At 38.3% G+C, this 18,888-nt stretch overlaps 2 protein-coding genes across 2 annotated transcripts; both read right to left on the bottom strand.

Moving 5' to 3' along the window:
* Position 1: 1 nt before the first annotated feature.
* LOC103712522 (mitochondrial phosphate carrier protein 3, mitochondrial-like) lies at positions 2-5,821 on the bottom strand. Its single transcript, XM_008799063.4, has 6 exons — positions 5,376-5,821; positions 3,943-4,304; positions 3,802-3,845; positions 680-894; positions 452-576; positions 2-353 (listed from the first exon to the last, which is right to left on the bottom strand). Exons 1-6 carry the CDS (start codon positions 5,673-5,675, stop codon positions 293-295), a joined length of 1,107 nt encoding a protein of 368 aa, XP_008797285.1. The 5' UTR covers positions 5,676-5,821; the 3' UTR covers positions 2-292.
* A 2,794-nt stretch (positions 5,822-8,615) lies between these two features.
* Positions 8,616-14,912, bottom strand: LOC103712546 (mitochondrial phosphate carrier protein 3, mitochondrial-like). Its single transcript, XM_039134170.1, has 6 exons — positions 14,526-14,912; positions 12,343-12,704; positions 12,202-12,245; positions 9,282-9,496; positions 9,055-9,179; positions 8,616-8,956 (listed from the first exon to the last, which is right to left on the bottom strand). Exons 1-6 carry the CDS (start codon positions 14,823-14,825, stop codon positions 8,896-8,898), a joined length of 1,107 nt encoding a protein of 368 aa, XP_038990098.1. The 5' UTR covers positions 14,826-14,912; the 3' UTR covers positions 8,616-8,895.
* Positions 14,913-18,888: the final 3,976 nt, after the last annotated feature.

Raw genomic sequence — 18,888 nt, 5'->3', positions numbered from 1 at the left:
GTAACAACAATTACAAGGAATGAAATTACCATGAAATCCTTCCTGAAATTTGGAGGATAATGGCTGAGCCAAAGTACAAAAGAGATTTATTTCTCAATAGCCTTTCAGTTGCTATCATGCCAAATTCTATCTTCACCTGTCCAATGAGTCTCGCAGGCCAAAGGGATGCGCAATCAAAACCATCCCCAAAAATATCAAAACAAACAATGTCTTGCTTCAAGACAAATATTACACTGCCGTCCAAAATGGACAAAATAATGTCGCAAATCTGTTATTTAATGTCTGTAGAAAATCATGCACCAGCTTTCAGCTGGGCGAGCTCTGGGGCGGGGGCAACTCCACCTGTGGTTGGCCTGCAAAAGATTTAAACTATTAGGACTTGATCTTTAATACTATAGTACTGCAGCATATCTTACAATGAGGGCGGTATAAGATTGTAAGAGGTGCTTACAGGCCAACCGCGACTTTGAATGCATCATAAATTCCCCATTGTGCTCCAGTCAGTGTGCCAATCATAACAATACGAAGAGGAAGCCCACGGGTGAAAAGACCCCACAGCCCAAGGTTCTTCACAGCCTAATCAAATAAAGGAACAACAATAATAAAAACAAATACATAAAAAAAATATAGTGGATCAAAATTATGCATGATAAATACAAACTAACTGTACAAGACTTACATCCCCAACGGTGGCACCCTTAGCATTGTTAAGGAACGAGACAAGGTTGTCGGCTGGGTGTGAGACGACAGCACAGAAGACTCCAGCGATGTAACCTCCAGCAAAGCTCACACCTAGCTGTAGTGTCTTGCTACACTGTTCCTTTGGAGTGGGAATTGAATATTTGTAGAGAAGCTCAACAATAGTTTCAAAAGATGCAAATTTCATCATAGTATCTGCATATGCAATTCAAATACAAATGTGTCATATAAGTTGCTATATACCCTCGAGATAGACCACAAGCATCATTAAGCATTTGAATAAACAGAAGAAAAAAAAGCAAACGGCCTTGCTATTTATCCTTTTATATTGGCATTATAAACTTTTGATCGAAATACACAATTTTTTCCAACAAATTCAGGCCATAATTTTATTATGTCTCAACTACTAGTAAAATTATTAGCAATATTATGAGCAGAAGCTACCAAGAGCACATTCATGTCAATAGGAACATGGACCTCATCTCCCAGATCTAGTAAATAAACAAGACACCAACAAAGTTGCCAGATTTTCTGTGCTATGTATGCTACATAAGCAGACGGAAACTAATGCACATAAACTAAACTGGTTTTCACAGAAATTGTAGTCATGAAACAATAGATGCACATTTTAATTCCAAAAGTAGGGAAAGTGCATCTTGATACAAACTGAGACAAGCGAAGGAAAATCTTGCTAACATAAATATATTAAATATGCCCTGTTTTAATTGACAATATACAGATGGGAAGAGTGCTCATCATGAGAAAAGGAAAAAAAATAGAAGCATCTCAGGTAATGCCCAATAACCAAGGCATATGCAAAGAGAGATGACAAAATTAGTGGCCAAAAGATGGGCATGCCTGGGTGGTTTATAGTATGTTGGCCAATTCATTGGAGTAGAACTCCACGCAAAATCAAGTGGAGAAGTCTCAAGCATAGATGATTATTTGCTATATGCACATTTCAAGTCTTGAAATCACAATCAGATTTCAAGAAGAATTATGTGCATAAGAAATGAAACATAGATTACAACGAAAAGGTGAAAACCAAAAGCAAAGTTTGTAGTTAGTTCACAGTGCATTAAAGATAGCATTTCTTCTGAGCTTTGCAAGACATTTAAGATATTAAGTGAAGAATATGTGCCAACACATGAAAGCTATAATCAGTAAAGTTGTTAAAAAGGAAGTCGCAATACTTTTGACACAACATACAAGCCCTCAAGCTTCTTAACACATGGAAACATGCATGATGAATCGAATGAAACAACCATCACAAGTTTGGCAAGCAAATCAGGTGTCAATCAACCAAAAAAGTAAACATTGTCAGCCATAATTAGAACTATTTTGTTTTTCTGCAAAATAAGGGGAAACTGAAATAAGATTAATAACATCGGCACTTGTATGGAGAGTGGACAGCAACTGCCTCAAAGTTGAATGTGTACACCACTTCATTGGAGTGCAACTCCATTTAAAATTAAACAGGAGAAGACTCAAGCAGAGAGGATGAATTGATATATGCACACATAAAATCTTGATAATCATGAACAGATTTCAAGAAGAACTATGTGCATCAATGTAGGGGTAGACCGCAACAAGTTGAAGGAAAAAAAAAGGAATCCAAAAAGGAAAAAATAGGGTTATATGTATGAACTATGCAAAAGGCCTTTGAGCATAAAGTTCAAAAAAAACTTGTCATCTACATACATACATATATACTTTGGTGCTCAAAAGTTCAATATGGATGATTATAGCACAAGGTTTGCAGTACCAGTACCGGACCCGTACTGGTGCCACACTAGCCTAGTGTCGGTACGGTACGCAGTTTTTTTGGACGAACCGAGGGTCGGTACACCACCGGTACCAGTACCGAACCGGTATGATACAATACGCCGGTACCGTCCGATATAGTACGGTACGGCATACCATGTCATAGCAACATAACTCTTGCATTTCCCTTGCTTGGAAGAAGGGCTATCCTAAAATGCCTCGCACACTTGTCCTCACAAACAAGTGCACACAAGAAAAGACATGCATGCAAATCAAGGTTCACAAGTAAGGCTCGAATCCAATTGTCAACTCACTTATCATCCAAATTTTGTCATTGCTCTTGGTGAGAATTTGATTTACCTTCAGTATCAGTTTTTTTTTTTCATATTTGGTGCTTACACAAGAGAAAAGAGGAAGTTAACCTATCAATACAACACAAAGGAGAAAGAAGAGTAATAAATAGTATCCTTTCAACCTCCGTAGATGCACATTCTAAATGATGCTTGTAACAACATCTTTCCTCCTCTCCCCTTATGTAACAAATGATTAGCTAAAGTTTTTCATCAGACATTCATGCATACCTCATATGAAAGTAATTTACATTAATAAAGAAAATTTCTTTAAAAGCAACTTATATAGGAAAAGCTAAAACTTGCTTCGGTCATGCATTTAGTGTGAAAGCTAACAATCCTTGAAGTGAGATGGGATAAAGAAAAAGGCAAATGAAAATCAGCTGAGCTACCAAAGAAATTCTATGTCGATGCTTAAAATTCTAAAGCAGCATTTGATATGGGATATTCCAGTGAAATTAAAAGCAAAATTAGAAAAACTATGAAACTCGAATATTAAAGACAAAATCCTTACCATATTTCTCTCTTGAATATATTTGATCTTTCTAGAAATGTAGAACCATATTTGTAGAAAACACACAAACAAAAAAAAACATTATCATTTGAAATAACACAATCATGGAAAACAACACAATCATGGAAAGTGCGTGCACTTGAGCATCTTATAAAATAAGTTATCCTCCTATAGTAAATTACATGTAAAGCCTTAACAAACTTTTTAGACTAATCAGTTAAATCAATTTTAAAGCATCTAAATTGCTCTTGTCAAGTTGACCAGCTTAACTAGCCAGCATTTCGATAATCAAAAGAACTAGGAACTACACATGCACCCAGACTTTTACAATTATGAAAGTATTTCCAGACATCAGCACTTCACAAACTGCATAAAAAACACAGCTTGCATATATAATAGAATCAAGCAGAACCACAAAAAAAAAGCTATAGGTCAACCAGCATCTATAAATGGAAAAAAGGAAGATCTGCTTACAAGGAATCTGACGCCCCCAAAGTGGAACCAATCCTTTATACAATCTGCATTTCAGCACAACTACATGAGAACAAATTACAATAAGAAAAGCAAGAACAATCAAGGAAGAAATTGAGAAGCAGGAATAAGAAAAGATCATACCCCAGATAACCTTCAGATCTGACAAACTTCGGAAATCCATCACTCAAACCCCTAGCAAACCCTGGCTGTGTCTGGACTCTCACCTTAACTGCCTCCATTGGGCAGAGAGCAACATCAGCAATCACTTCTGCAGAAGCAGACCCAGCAAGGTAGATCAAGGTCTTGTACTTGGTAGCATACTCAGGTCCAGCAATATCCGAGTAATACTTCTTGAAGAACTCATAGAACCCAAATTTGCATGCCCCCTGGGCACTGTAACCAAGCAGGGTCGGCACCCAGCCCCTGAACAAACCTCTCAACCCCTGCTCTCTAAGCAAGACACCAAATCCTGATGTGATGTTTTTGTACTTAGCTGGGTCAATCTGAAAATACCAACAAAAACTAAATGTCAAGTGGATCAATCTATAAACACTAAATTGAAATGTACCTCATCCTTTACAGGGGAGAAAAGAAAAGAAAAGAAATCATCCATCTGAATCGATGGACGGCAATATTTAATATAGGCAACTGTATTGATATCAAAATACACATATCAGAAACCCAATAGAAATGGTCAAAACACAAGCTCAAGGAAAATTTCAACTTCCCAACAACCTTTGGGATCAATAAGTGCTATTATCCAGAAATGGGACAAACTCGGACGTACATTAAAAACAGAAAGCGTCCCAATAACCTTAAGGAGAGAAACATTTGACATGTCGATCTGGAGAGGAATATTTGACATATCGATCTGATTTCCTATCAAATGCACATACCGAAGTCTGACAGCCAATGTCAAAACACGAATCCAAAGAGACCATACTAACACGTTCATATAAGAAATTTCAAATTCCCAACAACTGTAGCCATCAACAGGCAAGATAATCCTTGAAAAATGGAACAAGCAAAGGATGTAATAAAGGCAAAGAACTTCCAACAAATCAAAAGCACGATTCTAATTTTAACTCCAGGAAGTAACTTCAAATTCATTCAAAACCAAAGCAGACAACAATCAGGATAAATCAATCAATAAGTGCAGATCCATAAATCCCTAACCAAAGAGTCAGGTTTCAGATCTACCGCTTTAATTTTCTTTTTAATTCAAGGAAACCAAAAGCAAGAACAGATCAGCCAAAGATATATCATATTTCCAACTCCATATTGAACAGCAATCGGTCAAACGAAGGAAAATAAGAAAAGCGATGTTTATAGATGTAGATCCAGACCTCCAAAGAGCCAGAACACAAACTCATATATTCTAAAAGCATACCAACAAAGTTCAAACGAAGAAAAATGGGGAAAAACTTCATAAGCAGCCTAGAACTAAAGAAAAAAAAAATCGATAGTCAAATGAAATCGACAATCCAAAAAGGATCCCTTAAGAATCCCAAAGAAATGGAATCCAACGCTCCAATATCCGGATCAGAGGCCCCAACAAAATAGATCGTGCTCACCTGCATGTTACACTTGACGAGATCGAGCGGCGTGACGGCCGTGTGGGTGAGCCCACAGCTGGCGATCCCGCCGGCGGTGCAGGCGGCGTAGAACGCCGGCGAGTACATAGCGATCTTCCCGGGCTCGCTCGGGGCCTGGATGAGGAACGATGCCGGCGATGCCCCGTCATTTGACGGCGGAGGCGCCGGCGATCCAGCGTTCCGGCTCAAGACTCTCTCGACGCCGAGGGTCTTGGTGGCCGATGAGGAGTAGAGGAAGCTCGGAAGGAGCGATTGGCGAGATTTCTCAGAGAGATCCATCGCTAGGGATTTTTGGAAGAGGAGAACAAGGCTCGAAGATCAGGGTTAGGGTTCGGATCGATGGCGCTCTCCCCACCTCACGCGTGGGTACGAACGGGCAGCGAAGACCGGCCAGGTTTTTAGGGCTCGTTGCTATTTATAGAAGAATAGGTAAGAAAATGCCCCTCGTTTTACCCCAAAAAAAAAATGACAACGCCAGCGATATCCTTGCGGTAACGTTACACTGTATGGCATTTCTGTTATTACGGCATCTCAGCAATGGCATTTTCGGACCATCGTTACGGGTGGAGCGGATGTTGGAAGGGTGGTTCTATATACACCCCCCATTGCTCAGGACACCCCCCAAAAATTAAAAAAAAAATTAAATACTCTCTACACCCCCCCATTTGCTAAGGACACCCCTAAAAAATTAAAAATTCCTAAATTATCCCCCACCCTCCCCACCCCCTCACCTAAATTGCTCTCTACACCCCCCAAACCCCCCCCCCCCCCCCCGCTCTTCCCCTCCAAAACACCTCGCCAACGCCCAAAACCCCCTCGTTCCCCCTTCTCCCTCTCGTCGCCGGCATTCTCCCGATCTCCGAACACCTCGCCGGCTTCTCCCGAAATTTTTTTTTTTCACGGTTCGTGCTCCGTTCGGCACTGGATCGCCGAACAAAAGGCTTCTGTTCGGCTGAACAGTGCCGGAGATCTGTTCGGTTGAGGGTTGCCGAACAGAAGGCTTCTGTTCGGCACTGTTCAGCCGAACAGAAGCCTTTTGTTCGGCGATCTAGTGCCGAACGGAGCACGAACCGTGAAAAAAAAAAAAATTTCGAAACAAGGTGGAACACGTACTTTTGCGGCCGATTCTTCGTCCCAAATCACTAGTTGCTTGTCCATGCTTCGAATGGGGCTTAAATCTCCTTCAAAGATCGCCTAAACGTTGTAAATGGATCGAGGGGTTTAAGGGGGGTTTGAGGGGTGTTTTTTTTTTTCTTTTCAAAACGAAACGGAGGAGGAGGAAGGGGGGGGGGGGTGTATGAGAAAATTTCAAGGGCAATATGGTAATTACACTAAAGGTTAGTTTGGGTATTTTTTTTTTGGTTTTTGGGGGGTGTCCTTAGCAATAGGGGGGGGTGTATATAGAACCACCCATGTTGGAACCTCCCTGGGGAAGAGAACGCGGAGTCGCTCCGATAACTGGACGGTGTAGATCGCGCGGTCTGGCCTTGATCGATTCTGTCATCCTATGATGCACTCGAGCTTAGAAGGACTATAAATTTTCTTCCTAAGAAAAATTAATTTGGCTTGTGTTACACGTGGAATAGTTGACTCGTCTCGTGTCCGTCGACCCCATCTTAGGGGAGGGGACACTTGTGAGCCGCCAACGGCTCTCCGATGAAACTTCTTCTCCTCCGCGGCTTTGAATGGATTGGTTTGAAAGAGGTTGGTTTTGGCCAATCATTTGTGGGCTCAAGGTCTCGAGGTTTCAAGTTAAAAGGTGTCGAATCCCGCTCCTGGCTAGCACAAATTCATCACTTCTCATTTCAAAACTCTTTAGCATGACAATTTGGAGCCCCAATTATTTGCCAAAATCAAATGCGAACATATAACCTTTGCCTTCACAATATATTCATTTTACCTCTACACCAATACCAACTTCCAAAATCTCAAACACCACGATATATTACGATGCTCTTCCATTGTCCCGTGGCCTTTTCTTTTTCTTATAAAAAAACTTATGATCTTAATTTTCTCCAATTTTTATGCTTTTCCCTGGAATTTCATACTAGATAATACATGGAACGTTCTTCCTGTGTTAATATTTAAGTTGTCATCTCATTTCAGAAGTTAATATATATTTAATCTTGGTTATTTCAAGTGACTCTTTTGTGTCAATCAAGGACTTCATTGACCCTTTGTTAATATATTACGAGTTCTTGTTTCTCTTTTAGACTATCAAGTGTTTGATGCTTGCTTGTCTGGTTTATCATGTTCAGCATAGCCTTTGAAATAATCATCAAGATTTATGTAAATCTTGATGGATCCAAATCTGGTCTGTTAGTATAAAAATGCATCTATGATGACATGTCGATCGCAATGAAAAGAATTTATATTGTTCCTTTTGTTGATGTTAGTGTCATGAATTCCTTTCACAAGTTATTTTTCTGCTGCTGACTTCATTTTGACATTTATTTGTTTTTCACCATGTCACCTATTCATCTTTTACTTGGAATGATGACCTCTACCCATACTGATCCAAGGATGTCTTTTGACCACCATTGCAAGAAGAGCATTAAGAAGTCTGTCTACATTGTGAGCAGTAGCTTGACATGCAACTTGCTTCTCTATTGAATCACATTTCTAGCATATGGGAATAACAATTGTTGTTTTAGGTCCTGATGCATGTTTGGTTGATGTCAGAGCCAGTTTGGGTTTGATCCTGCTTTGGTTTCTCCTCTGGAGTTTTTAACTTGGATCATAGCTTTTGTGCTTAGGACATGAGACTTAGTGTGAGAAGCATGAGATGCCTCACCGAGCAGATCTCTTTCATAATCTTTTGTTCACATTCTTTTGAAACATGCTTCTCTAATTTCCGAAGGGCTTGTACTAAGGTGTGATGCTTGCGTTTCACAAAAATTCCTCATCTTTGCTCTGCCTCCCTTGTGGCGGTTAACACTGTTGTTAATGTTTTCACTGCACACTCTTATTTCAGGCCTTTATTCTCTATTATACATACTGAGATATGGAGCTCTGATGCTATATTGCTTGTTCTACGTTCAACGCTTTTTGCCTCCATTCTATCATCGTAACTCAAATATTTTGCATTCCCTTGGATTCTTCACTCTGCTGCTTCCCATCATTGCACCTTGATGCTTAGTTTTGACTGACAATACATCTTCATTCCCCAACTTTAAAAGTTGTGTGGTAAATGGAATTCGGATAAAGAAGTAACAACAATTACAAGGAATGAAATTACCATGAAATCCTTCCTGAAATTTGGAGTATAATGGCTGAGTCAAAGTACAAAAGAGATTTATATCTCAATATCCTTTCAGTTGCTATCATGCCAAATTCTATCTTTCACCTGTCCGATGAGTCTCGCAGGCCCAAGGGATGCGCAATCAAAACCATCCCCAAAAATATCAAAACAAACAATGTCTTGCTTCAAGACAAATATTACACTGCCGTCCAAAATGGACAAAATGTTACAAATCTGTTATTTAATGTGTGTAGAAAATCATGCACCAGCTTTCAGCTGGGCGAGCTCTGGGGCGGGAGCAACTCCACCTGTGGTTGGCCTGCAAAAGATTTAAACTATTAGGACTTGATCTTTAATACTATAGTACTGCAGCATATCTTACAATGAGGGCGGGATAAGATTGTAAGAGGTGCTTACAGGCCAACCGCGACTTTGAATGCATCATAAATTCCCCATTGTACTCCAGTCAGTGTGCCAATCATAACTATACGAAGAGGAAGCCCACGGGTGAAAAGACCCCACAGCCCAAGGTTCTTCACAGCCTAATCAAATAAAAGAACAACAATAATAAAAACAAATACATAAAAAAATATAGTGGATCAAAATTATGCATGATAAATACGAACTAACTGTACAAGACTTACATCCCCAACGGTGGCACCCTTAGCATTGTTAAGGAACGAGACAAGGTTGTCGGCTGGGTGTGAGACAACAGCACAGAAGACTCCAGCGATATAACCTCCAGCAAAGCTCACTCCTAGCTGTAGTGTGTTGCTACACTGTTCCTTTGGAGTGGGAATTGAATATTTGTAGAGAAGCTCAACAATATTTTCAAAAGATGCAAATTTCATCATAGTATCTGCATATGCAATTCAATTACAAATGTGTCATATAAGTTGCTATGTACCCTCGAGATAGACCACAAGCATCATTAAGCATTTGAATAAACAGAAGAAAAAAAAGCAAACGGCCTTGTTATTTATCCTTTTATATTGGCATTATAAACTTTTGATTGAAATACAACTTTTTCCAACAAATTCAGGCCATAATTTTATTATGTCTCAACTACTTGTAAAATTATTAGCAATATTATGAGCAGAAGCTACCAAGAGCACATTCATGTCAATAGGAACATGGACCTCATTTCCCAGATCTAGTAAATAAACAAGACACCAACAAAGTTGCCAGATTTTCTGTGCTTTGTATGCTACATAAGCAGACGGAAACGAATGCACATAAACTAAACTGGTTTTCGCAGAAATTGTAGTCATGAAACAATAGATACACATTTTAATTCCAAAAGTAGGGAAAGTGCATCTTGATACAAACTGAGACAAGCAAAGGAAAATCTTGCTAACATAAATATATTAAATATGCCCTGTTTTAATTGACAATATACAGATGGGAAGAGTGCTCATCATGAGAAAAGGAAAAAAAAAATAGAAGCATCTCAGGTAATGCCCAATAACCAAGGCATATGCAAAGAGAGATGACAAAATTAGCGGCCAAAAGATGCCTGGGTGGTTTATAGTATGTTGGCCACTTCATTGGAGTAGAACTCCACGCAAAATCAAGTGGGGAACTCTCAAGCATAGATGATTATTTGCTATATGCACATTTCAAGTCTTGAAACCACAATCAGATTTCAAGAAGAATTATGTGCATAAGAAATGAAACATAGATTACAACGAAAAGGTGAAAACCAAAGGCAAAATTTGTAGTTAGTTCACAGTGCATTAGAGATAGTATTTCTTCTGAGCTTTGCAAGACATTTAAGATAGTTGGTGAAGAATATGTGCCAACACATGAAAGCTATAATCAGTAAAGTTGTTAAAAAGGAAGTCGCATTACTTTTGACACAACATACAAGCCCTCAAGCTTCTTAACACATGGAAACATGCATGATGAATCAAATGAAACAACCGTCACAAGTTTGGCAAGCAAATCAGGTGTCAATCAACCAAAAAAGTAAACATTGTCAGCCATAATAAAAACTATTTTGTTTTTCTGCAAAATAAGGGGCAACTGAAATAAGATTAATAACATCGGCACTTGTATGGAGAGTGGACAGCAAGTGCCTCAAAGTTGAATGTGTACACCACTTCATTGGAGTGCAACTCCATTTAAAATCAAACAGGAGAAGACTCAAGCAGAGAGGACGAATTGATATATGCACACATAAAATCTTGATAATCATGAACAGATTTTAAGAAGAACTATGTGCATCAATGTAGGGGTAGACCGCAACAAGTAGAAGGAAAAAAAAGGAATCCAAAAAGGAAAAATAGAGTTATATGTATGAACTATGCAAAAGGCCTTTGAGCATAAAGTTCGAAAAAAACTTGTCATCTACATACATACATATATACTCTGGTGCTAAAAAGTTCAATATGGATGATTATAGCTGGTACCAGACCCCGTACTGTTGCTACTTTAGCCTAGTGTCGGTACGGTACGAGATTTTTTTTTTTGGCGTACCGAGGATCGCTACGCCACTAGTACAAGTACCAAACCGGTATGGTACAGTATACCGGTACCGTCCGATATGGTACGGTACGGCATACCATATCATAGCAACATAACTCTTGCATGTTCCCTTGCTTGGAAGAAGGGCTATCCTAAAATGCCTAGCACACTTGTCCTCACAAACAAGTGCACACAGGAAAAGACATGCATGCAAATCAACGTTCACAAGAAAGTAAGGCTCGAATCCAATTGTCAACTCACTTATCAGCCAAATTTTGTCATTGCCCTTGGTGAGAATTTGATTTACCTCAGTATCAGTTTTTTTTACATTCATGCATACCTCATATGAAAGTAATTTACATTAATAAAGAAAATTTCTTTAAAAGCAACTTATATAGGAAAAGCTAAAACTTGCTTCGGTCATGCATTTAGTGTGAAAGCTAACAATCCTTGAAGTGAGATGGGATAAAGAAAAAGGCAAATGAAAATCAGCTGAGCTACCAAAGAAATTTTTTGCTGATGTTTAAAATTCTAAAGCAGCATTTGATATGGGATATTCCAGTGAAAATCAAAGCAAAATTAGAAAGCCTATGAAACTCGAATATTAAAGACAAAATCCGTACCATATTTCTCTCTTGAATATAGTTGATCTTGCTAGAATCATAGAACCATATTTGTAGAAAACACACAAAACAACAAAAAAACATTTTCATTTGAAAATAACACATTCATGGAAAACAACACAATCATGGAAAGTGTGTGCACTTAAGCATCTTATAAAATAAGATATCTTCCTATAATAAATTACATGTAAAGCCTTAACAAACTTTTTAAATTAATCAGTTAAATCAATTTTAAAGCATCTAAATTACTCTTGTCAAGTTGACCAGCTTAACTAGCCAGCATTTCGATAATCAAAAGAACTAGGAACTACACATGCACCCAGACTTTTACAATTATGAAAGTATTTCCAGACATCAGCACTTCACAAACTGCATAAAAAACACAGCTTGCATATATAATAGAATCAAGCAGAACCAAAAAAAAAGCTAGAGGTCAACCAGCATCTATAAATGGAAAAAAGGAAGATCTGCTTACAAGGAATCTGACGCCCCCAAAGTGGAACCAATCCTTTATACAATCTGCATTTCAGCACAACTACATAAGAACAAATTACAATAAGAAAAGCAAGAACAATGAAGGAAGAAATTGAGAAGCAGGAATAAGAAAAGATCATACCCCAGATAACCTTCAGATCTGACAAACTTCGGAAATCCATCACTCAAACCCCTAGCAAACCCTGGCTGTGTCTGGACTCTCACCTTAACTGCCTCCATGGGGCAGAGAGCGACATCAGCAATCACTTCAGCAGAAGCAGACCCAGCAAGGTAGATCAAGGTCTTGTACTTGGCAGCATACTCAGGTCCAGCAATATCCGAGTAATACTTCTTGAAGAACTCATAGAACCCGTATTTGCATGCCCCCTGGGCAGTGTAACCAAGCAGGGTCGGCACCCAGCCCCTGAACAAACCTCTCAACCCCTGCTCTCTAAGCAAGACACCAAATCCTGATGTGATGTTTTTGTACTTAGCTGGGTCAATCTGAAAATACCAACAAAAACTAAATGTCAAGTGGATCAATCTATAAACACTAAATTGAAATGTACCTCATCCTTTACAGGGGAAAAAAGAAAAGAAAAGAAATCATCCATCTGAATCGATGGAAGGCAATATTTAATATAGGCAACTGTATTCATATCAAAATACACATATCAGAAACCCAATAGAAATGGTCAAAACACAAGCAAAATATATTATTCAGCCACTCATCAAGGAAGATTTCAACTTCCCAACAACCTTTGGAATCAGTAAGTGCTATTATCCAGAAATGGGACAAACTCGGACGTACATTGAAAACAGAAAGCGTCCCAATAACCTTAAGAGGGCGTTTGGTATGGGGTAATCGTTCCAGGATCAAGGGTGATGTGGGTGGAAGTGATGAGATTACCGCGTTTGGTTGCACCACGGTGATCCTAAATCACCTCTACTCCTCAAATCACCGCCCAATCCGGTGATGGGATACCCGTCTTTGAGGTCGGAAATCCAAGATCACCCCAGGGCAGTGATCCTGGGTTAAAAGTTAAAGACAAAAAAACCCCTCAATTTAGCAAAAAAATGATATATCAATATACCATCAATATATTATGTCAATGTTATATATATATATATATATATATATATATATATATATATATATATATATATATATATATATATATATATATATATATATATATATATATATATATTATGTTGATATTATATATTATATTAATGATATATATTATATTATAATATATTACTAATCATATTATTATCATATTATTATTGAAGGGTAATTTTAAATTATAGTAGGAATATATTATTATATTTTATATTTATATAATGAAAATATTTAATAATATTACTCCTATTTACCTTATTTTTCTAATCAAAATAATTATTAGTATTAAAAAATTTATTATAAGTATAAATAAAAATATTAATTTTATAATGAAAAATAACATATTTTTATAGGATTAATAATTTATAAGAGTAATAAATATAATTTTATAGAATATATTAATAATTAATATATTGATAAATATATTATTATTTTGTTATAATATATTTTATATGATTAATAAATATATGATAAGGGCTACTAAAAGTAGAATATGTGATAAAATTATGGAGCTATTATAGGAATTAGCATATTAACTTATATTTTTGATTCATGAGAAATATTTGACATGTCGATCTGGAGAGGAATATTTGACATATCGATCTGATTTCCTATCAAATGCACATACCGAAGTCTGACAGCCAATGTCAAAACACGAATCCAAAGAGACCATACTAACACGTTGATATAAAAATTTCAAATTCCCAACAACTGTAGCCATCAACAGGCAAGATAATCCTTGAAAATGGAACAAGCAAAGGATGTAATAAAGGCAAAGAACTTCCAACAAATCAAAAGCACGATTCTAATTTTAATTCCAAGAAATAACTTCAAATACATTCAAAACCAAAGCAGACAACAATTAGGATAAAACAATCAATAGGTGCAGATCCATAAATCCATAACCAAAGAACAGCAATCGGTCAAACGAAGGAAAATAAGAAAAGCGATGTTTATAGATGTAGATCCAGACCTCCGAAGAGCCAGAACACAAACTCATCTATTCTAAAAGCATACCAACAAAGTTCAAACGAAGAAAAATGGGGAAAAACTTCATATGCAGCCTAGAACTAACGAAAAAAAAATCGATAGTCCAATGAAATCGACAATCCAACAAGGATCCCTTAAGAATCCCAAAGAAATGGAATCCAACGCTCCATATCCGGATCAGAGGCCCCAACAAAATAGATCGTGCTCACCTGCATGTTACACTTGACGAGATCGAGCGGCGTGACGGCCGTGTGGGTGAGCCCACAGCAGGCCATCCCGCCGGCGGTGCAGGCGGCGTAGAACGCTGGCGAGTACATAGCGATCTTCCCGGGCTCGCTCGGGGCCTGGATGAGGAACGATGCCGGCGATGCGCCGTCATTTGACGGCAGAGGCGCCGGCGATCCAGCGTTCCGGCTCAAGACTCTCTCGACGCCGAGGGTCTTGGTGGCCGATGAGGAGTAGAGGAAGCTCGGAAGGAGCGATTGGCGATATTTCTCAGAGAGATCCATCGCCAGGGATATTTGGAAGAGGAAAACAAGGCTCGAAGACCGATGGCGCTCTCCCCACCTCTCGCGCGGGAATAAACGGACCGCGAAGACCGATGCCAGGTTTCTTGGGCTCGTTGCTATTTATAGAAGAATAGGGAAGAAAATGCCCCTCGTTTTACCCCAAAAAAAAATGATAACACCAGCGATATCCTTGCAGTAACGTTACACTGTATGGCATTTCTGTTATTACGACATATCAGCAATGGCATTTTCGGACCGTCGTTACGGGCGGAAAGAATGTTGGAACCTCCCTGGGGCCTTCGCCACGTTCCCCCCTCACAAGCAAATACCGCATTAGCTTAAGATCTGACGAATGAGCTGACGAATCAGGGTTCGCGTATGCTTAATGGCTAACAAATCACGTGCTAAGACGGGCGGCCCCCCACAATGAGAAGAAGTTCTAGAATACTAGTCCTGATTTGTTTCAGAATTGTTCGTCTATTCGTGTGTTAATGTAGGCATGCTCTACCAACAAAATGGCCTCTTTCCTCATTGGCGGAAGAGAACGCGGAGTCGCTCCGATAACTGGACGGTGTAGATCGCACGGTCTGGACTCGATCGATTCTGTCATCATATGATGCACTCAAGCTTAGAAGGACTCTCTAAATATTCTTCCTAAGAAAAATTAATTTGGCTTGTGTTCCGCGTGGAATAATTGACTCGTCTCGTGTCCGTCGACCCCATCTTAGGGGAGGGGACACTTTTGAGCCGCCAACGACTCTCCGATGAAACTTCTTCTCCTCCGCGGCTTTGAATGGATTGGTTTGAAAGAGGTTGGTTTTGACCAACCATTTGTTGGGTTCAAGGTTCAAGGTATCGAGGTTTCAAGTTAAAAGGTGTCGAATCCCGCTCCTGGCTAGCACAAATTCATCACATCTCATTTCAAAACTCTTTCACATGACAATGTGGAGCCCCAATTATTTGCCAAAATCAAATGCAAAAATATAACCTTTGCCTTCACAATATATTCATTTTACCTCTGCACGACTGCACCAATACCAACTTCCAAAATCTCAAACACCACGATATATTACAACGGCGCTTCTAGTTGCAAGTAACAAGATCGCGCCACTATCACATTCCACTTCCATGCGCCCTAAAAATGGTCGATAATATTTTTTTGGTAAAAATATGAAAAAGATACTTAACCTATGTAATTTTATTTCATAAGAGAGGGTAAAATAAAGTTAATTAGGTTGATAGTACCTCCATCTCCTATTTTGTTATGGTTTCCACTTTTATCATTATTTTTTTATTATTCTTGAATTTTTCAAACCAAACATCAAATAGCTTTTTTCACATGTTACCTAGTCAGAAAGTGGTTTCAAACGGTTAAATCTAGCCAACCTCACTCTCGTATCAGTGAATTTGGTTCGTTCAATGAAAAGGGATAAGAAGGGTGCACTTAGAATGAATGAAAAGACTGAAGTAGTATCTTCATTAGCCAGAAGGAGTCTCCACTAGTGTAATTTGAAGAATGAACAAAAAAAAGATTATTGTTTAGTTAGAAAGATGGATGTGGTCCGATGGCTAAACCGAAGAACTTTCCCCCAAGTCTGTTAAACCGAAGAAAGATGTTCCTCCTCCTCCTCCTCATTTGAGTAGGGATAGCTATTCCGAATTCAAATACTGCTAAGCAATAGCTATTATTGTTTGTAAATGATAAATAAATAGAAATTGGCATCAGGGAGGGCCAAGGTCATGCATAAAGTTGGGTGTAAATAGATTAGGTTCAAGGCAAAACCGACAATGATCCATGCCCAAAACGCTACATATAGCGTGTCAAATCCAGCCAAGTCAGGCCTCGGCGTAAGTCAAACTCATAATAGACCATAGGCTTAAGACCAACCTAGCGCGACGATGACCGGAGGGCACAAGGCTTTGGCCAAGCCCTGGATTCTTAGCTTTTCAAGCCATCGGGCCAAAACAGGGCCAGTTAGCCTGCATCATATATATTTAAAGGCTAGTCCTTCTCTGAAAAACCTGGAGCTTTTATGAGTTCATTTCTATTATTTCTTTAGGATTAGGATGAACTTGAACAGCCAAGTTGGGTTGGGTTATGTATGTATTTTGCTCGAGTGCAGTATACCTCTGTGAGCATTAAAAACTTTTGTTTTTCCCCATCAAATTAACCATGGTTTCACCATAAAGTTCAAGATTAGTAGCAGGGGAAAGATGGCAATCATGGGAAGCTCCTAATCCTAAGATTAAGGTTTCCTTTGTTGTATACTATTTTATATTATTTGGCATTTGACTTTTGTTTTTTAAGCAAACCATACCCTACATGTATTAGAAAAGGCTCGTTAGCTTTTAGGATATCCCTCTTATAAATATTTCTCCTACATTTTTTTTTCAATTAAGAAATAATAATAATGCTCTTCTTTGAGATTGTTCTCAATTTTCTTGTTGGTGAGAATCAGCGTAAGACCCATGGTGTGTAGAGGGGTACGCTATACGACCGTGCCGGCACAAGATCTAGAATAAATACCAAACAAATAATAAAAAAGAGATACTAAAAGAAAACTAATTAGGAGAGAGAAAAATACTTTATTAAAAAGAATGAGCCAAATAAAAAGACTCTCTCTCACTCTTAACCAAGGAGAACAACTCTTACTCTCTCTCTTTCTCTGTTTTCTTATGCCATTCTCATTTTTCTCAAGCCACACAAGAAAGACACCAAAGGTCCCTTTAAATTTGATTCCTCCTCAAATTCAATACCTACTAAAAGATAAAACTTATCACTACTGAAGAATAAGGATAAAACTTCTCACTATTAAAGAATAAGGATAAGACTCATCACTACTAAAGGATTAGGATAAGACTTATCACTACTAAAGAATAAGGATAAGATTTATCACCACTAAAAGTTAAGAATTCTTATAGCATAAAACTAGAAATAGAGTCTTACAACCATTAAAACTAATGACCAACTAAACAAGAATCCTAATAGGATTAGGACTTAGCAATGAATTTCAATACGGTGCAAGGCTCGAGTTTAAGAGAAGAAACTATTGAAAGGTTGGGATTCTTTTGCTAAGGCCCTATCAAGATTAGAGGTGCAGGGCTAAAGATCAAGTAAAAAGAAAAAGTGGAAGGCCTTCTAGTTACCTTACTATTCTAGTTTAGTTTCTAAAATTTCTCTTTTAGTCCCAATTTCTAGTTAATTTCTAATTTTTTTCTTTAAAATTTTCCCTTTTAATTTGATCTTATTTTCTTTTAATTCACTTCTTATTCTTACTTCTAGTTTTATTTTCACCATGCTACTTTGATCCACTGTGGTTTAAGGATTCCCATAGGTTTTTTTACCTAGATCACCATAGTAGAGAGAAAGGGAGGGGAGGAGCGGGGGTGGGTGTTGAAGAAATGCAATAATTTATCATAGCCAATTTGTAAGACTTGGATGATTGTTGTTACATTAGAGTTGTTCTACTTTGGTTCTAGATCCTAACACATTGCCAAGGTTATATGTTTACCATCAAACTACTGGTTGTCAAGATACTTCTTTGATGGTTTGTGGGAGATGTAGTTGTGGGTTCCTCTTTCTTAGGTCAGAGTATGCTCAACCTAGGGATTTTGGTGGAGACAATTGCAGGAAAAGAGATTGAAAATCAATCGATAAGAGTGTAGTAAGATGATCTAGCATGTACAAAGTATTAGCATTTTCATAAATCCATACATACCCAGGGGAGTGGTGGAGAAAAGGAGTATGAAACATTCATCTCTCCCCTAATATAAAAACCCCTAAGAAAGATACTTAGAGGAATGTAACGTATGCATGAGACGACAATAAAGAAAGAGTAATAGAAGAGAAGAGAGGGTAAAGAGATGAACTTGGGAGGCTCTAGATTGGGCTTTCATGAAGAATAGCCAATCCTTCCTCCTTGAACAACATTGTGCCTCTACTAGAATCTCTTCACTCAGAAATTTAAAGTGGAATAACTTGCAACATGAGTGACTAATTGTGACAGATGGATCACTAATGGCATGCTTGATTATTTTTTTTGTTGGGGTGGGGTGGGCTGGG

The sequence above is a fragment of the Phoenix dactylifera genome, chromosome 15 (assembly GCF_009389715.1).
Source record: "Phoenix dactylifera cultivar Barhee BC4 chromosome 15, palm_55x_up_171113_PBpolish2nd_filt_p, whole genome shotgun sequence".
Classification (NCBI taxonomy): domain Eukaryota; kingdom Viridiplantae; phylum Streptophyta; class Magnoliopsida; order Arecales; family Arecaceae; genus Phoenix; species Phoenix dactylifera.
This window is presented reverse-complemented; position numbering and strand designations above follow the sequence as displayed.

Bases quoted from the DNA above. Each gene is read 5' to 3' on its own strand.
- LOC103712546 (XM_039134170.1), bottom strand. From the start codon at position 14,825: ATGGATCTCTCTGAGAAATATCGCCAATCGCTCCTTCCGAGCTTCCTC. The intron at 12,246-12,342 runs GTATGATCTTTT...GCTGAAATGCAG, and splicing joins AGATCTGAAGGTTATCTGGG to ATTGTATAAAGGATTGGTTC. The intron at 9,180-9,281 runs GTAAGTCTTGTA...TTATTTGATTAG, and splicing joins AGGGTGCCACCGTTGGGGAT to GCTGTGAAGAACCTTGGGCT.
- LOC103712522 (XM_008799063.4), bottom strand. From the start codon at position 5,675: ATGGATCTCTCTGAGAAATCTCGCCAATCGCTCCTTCCGAGCTTCCTC. The intron at 4,305-5,375 runs GTGAGCACGATC...TGGTATTTTCAG, and splicing joins TCGTCAAGTGTAACATGCAG to ATTGACCCAGCTAAGTACAA. The intron at 895-3,801 runs GTAAGCAGATCT...TTGCATATGCAG, and splicing joins TTGGGGGCGTCAGATTCCTT to ATACTATGATGAAATTTGCA.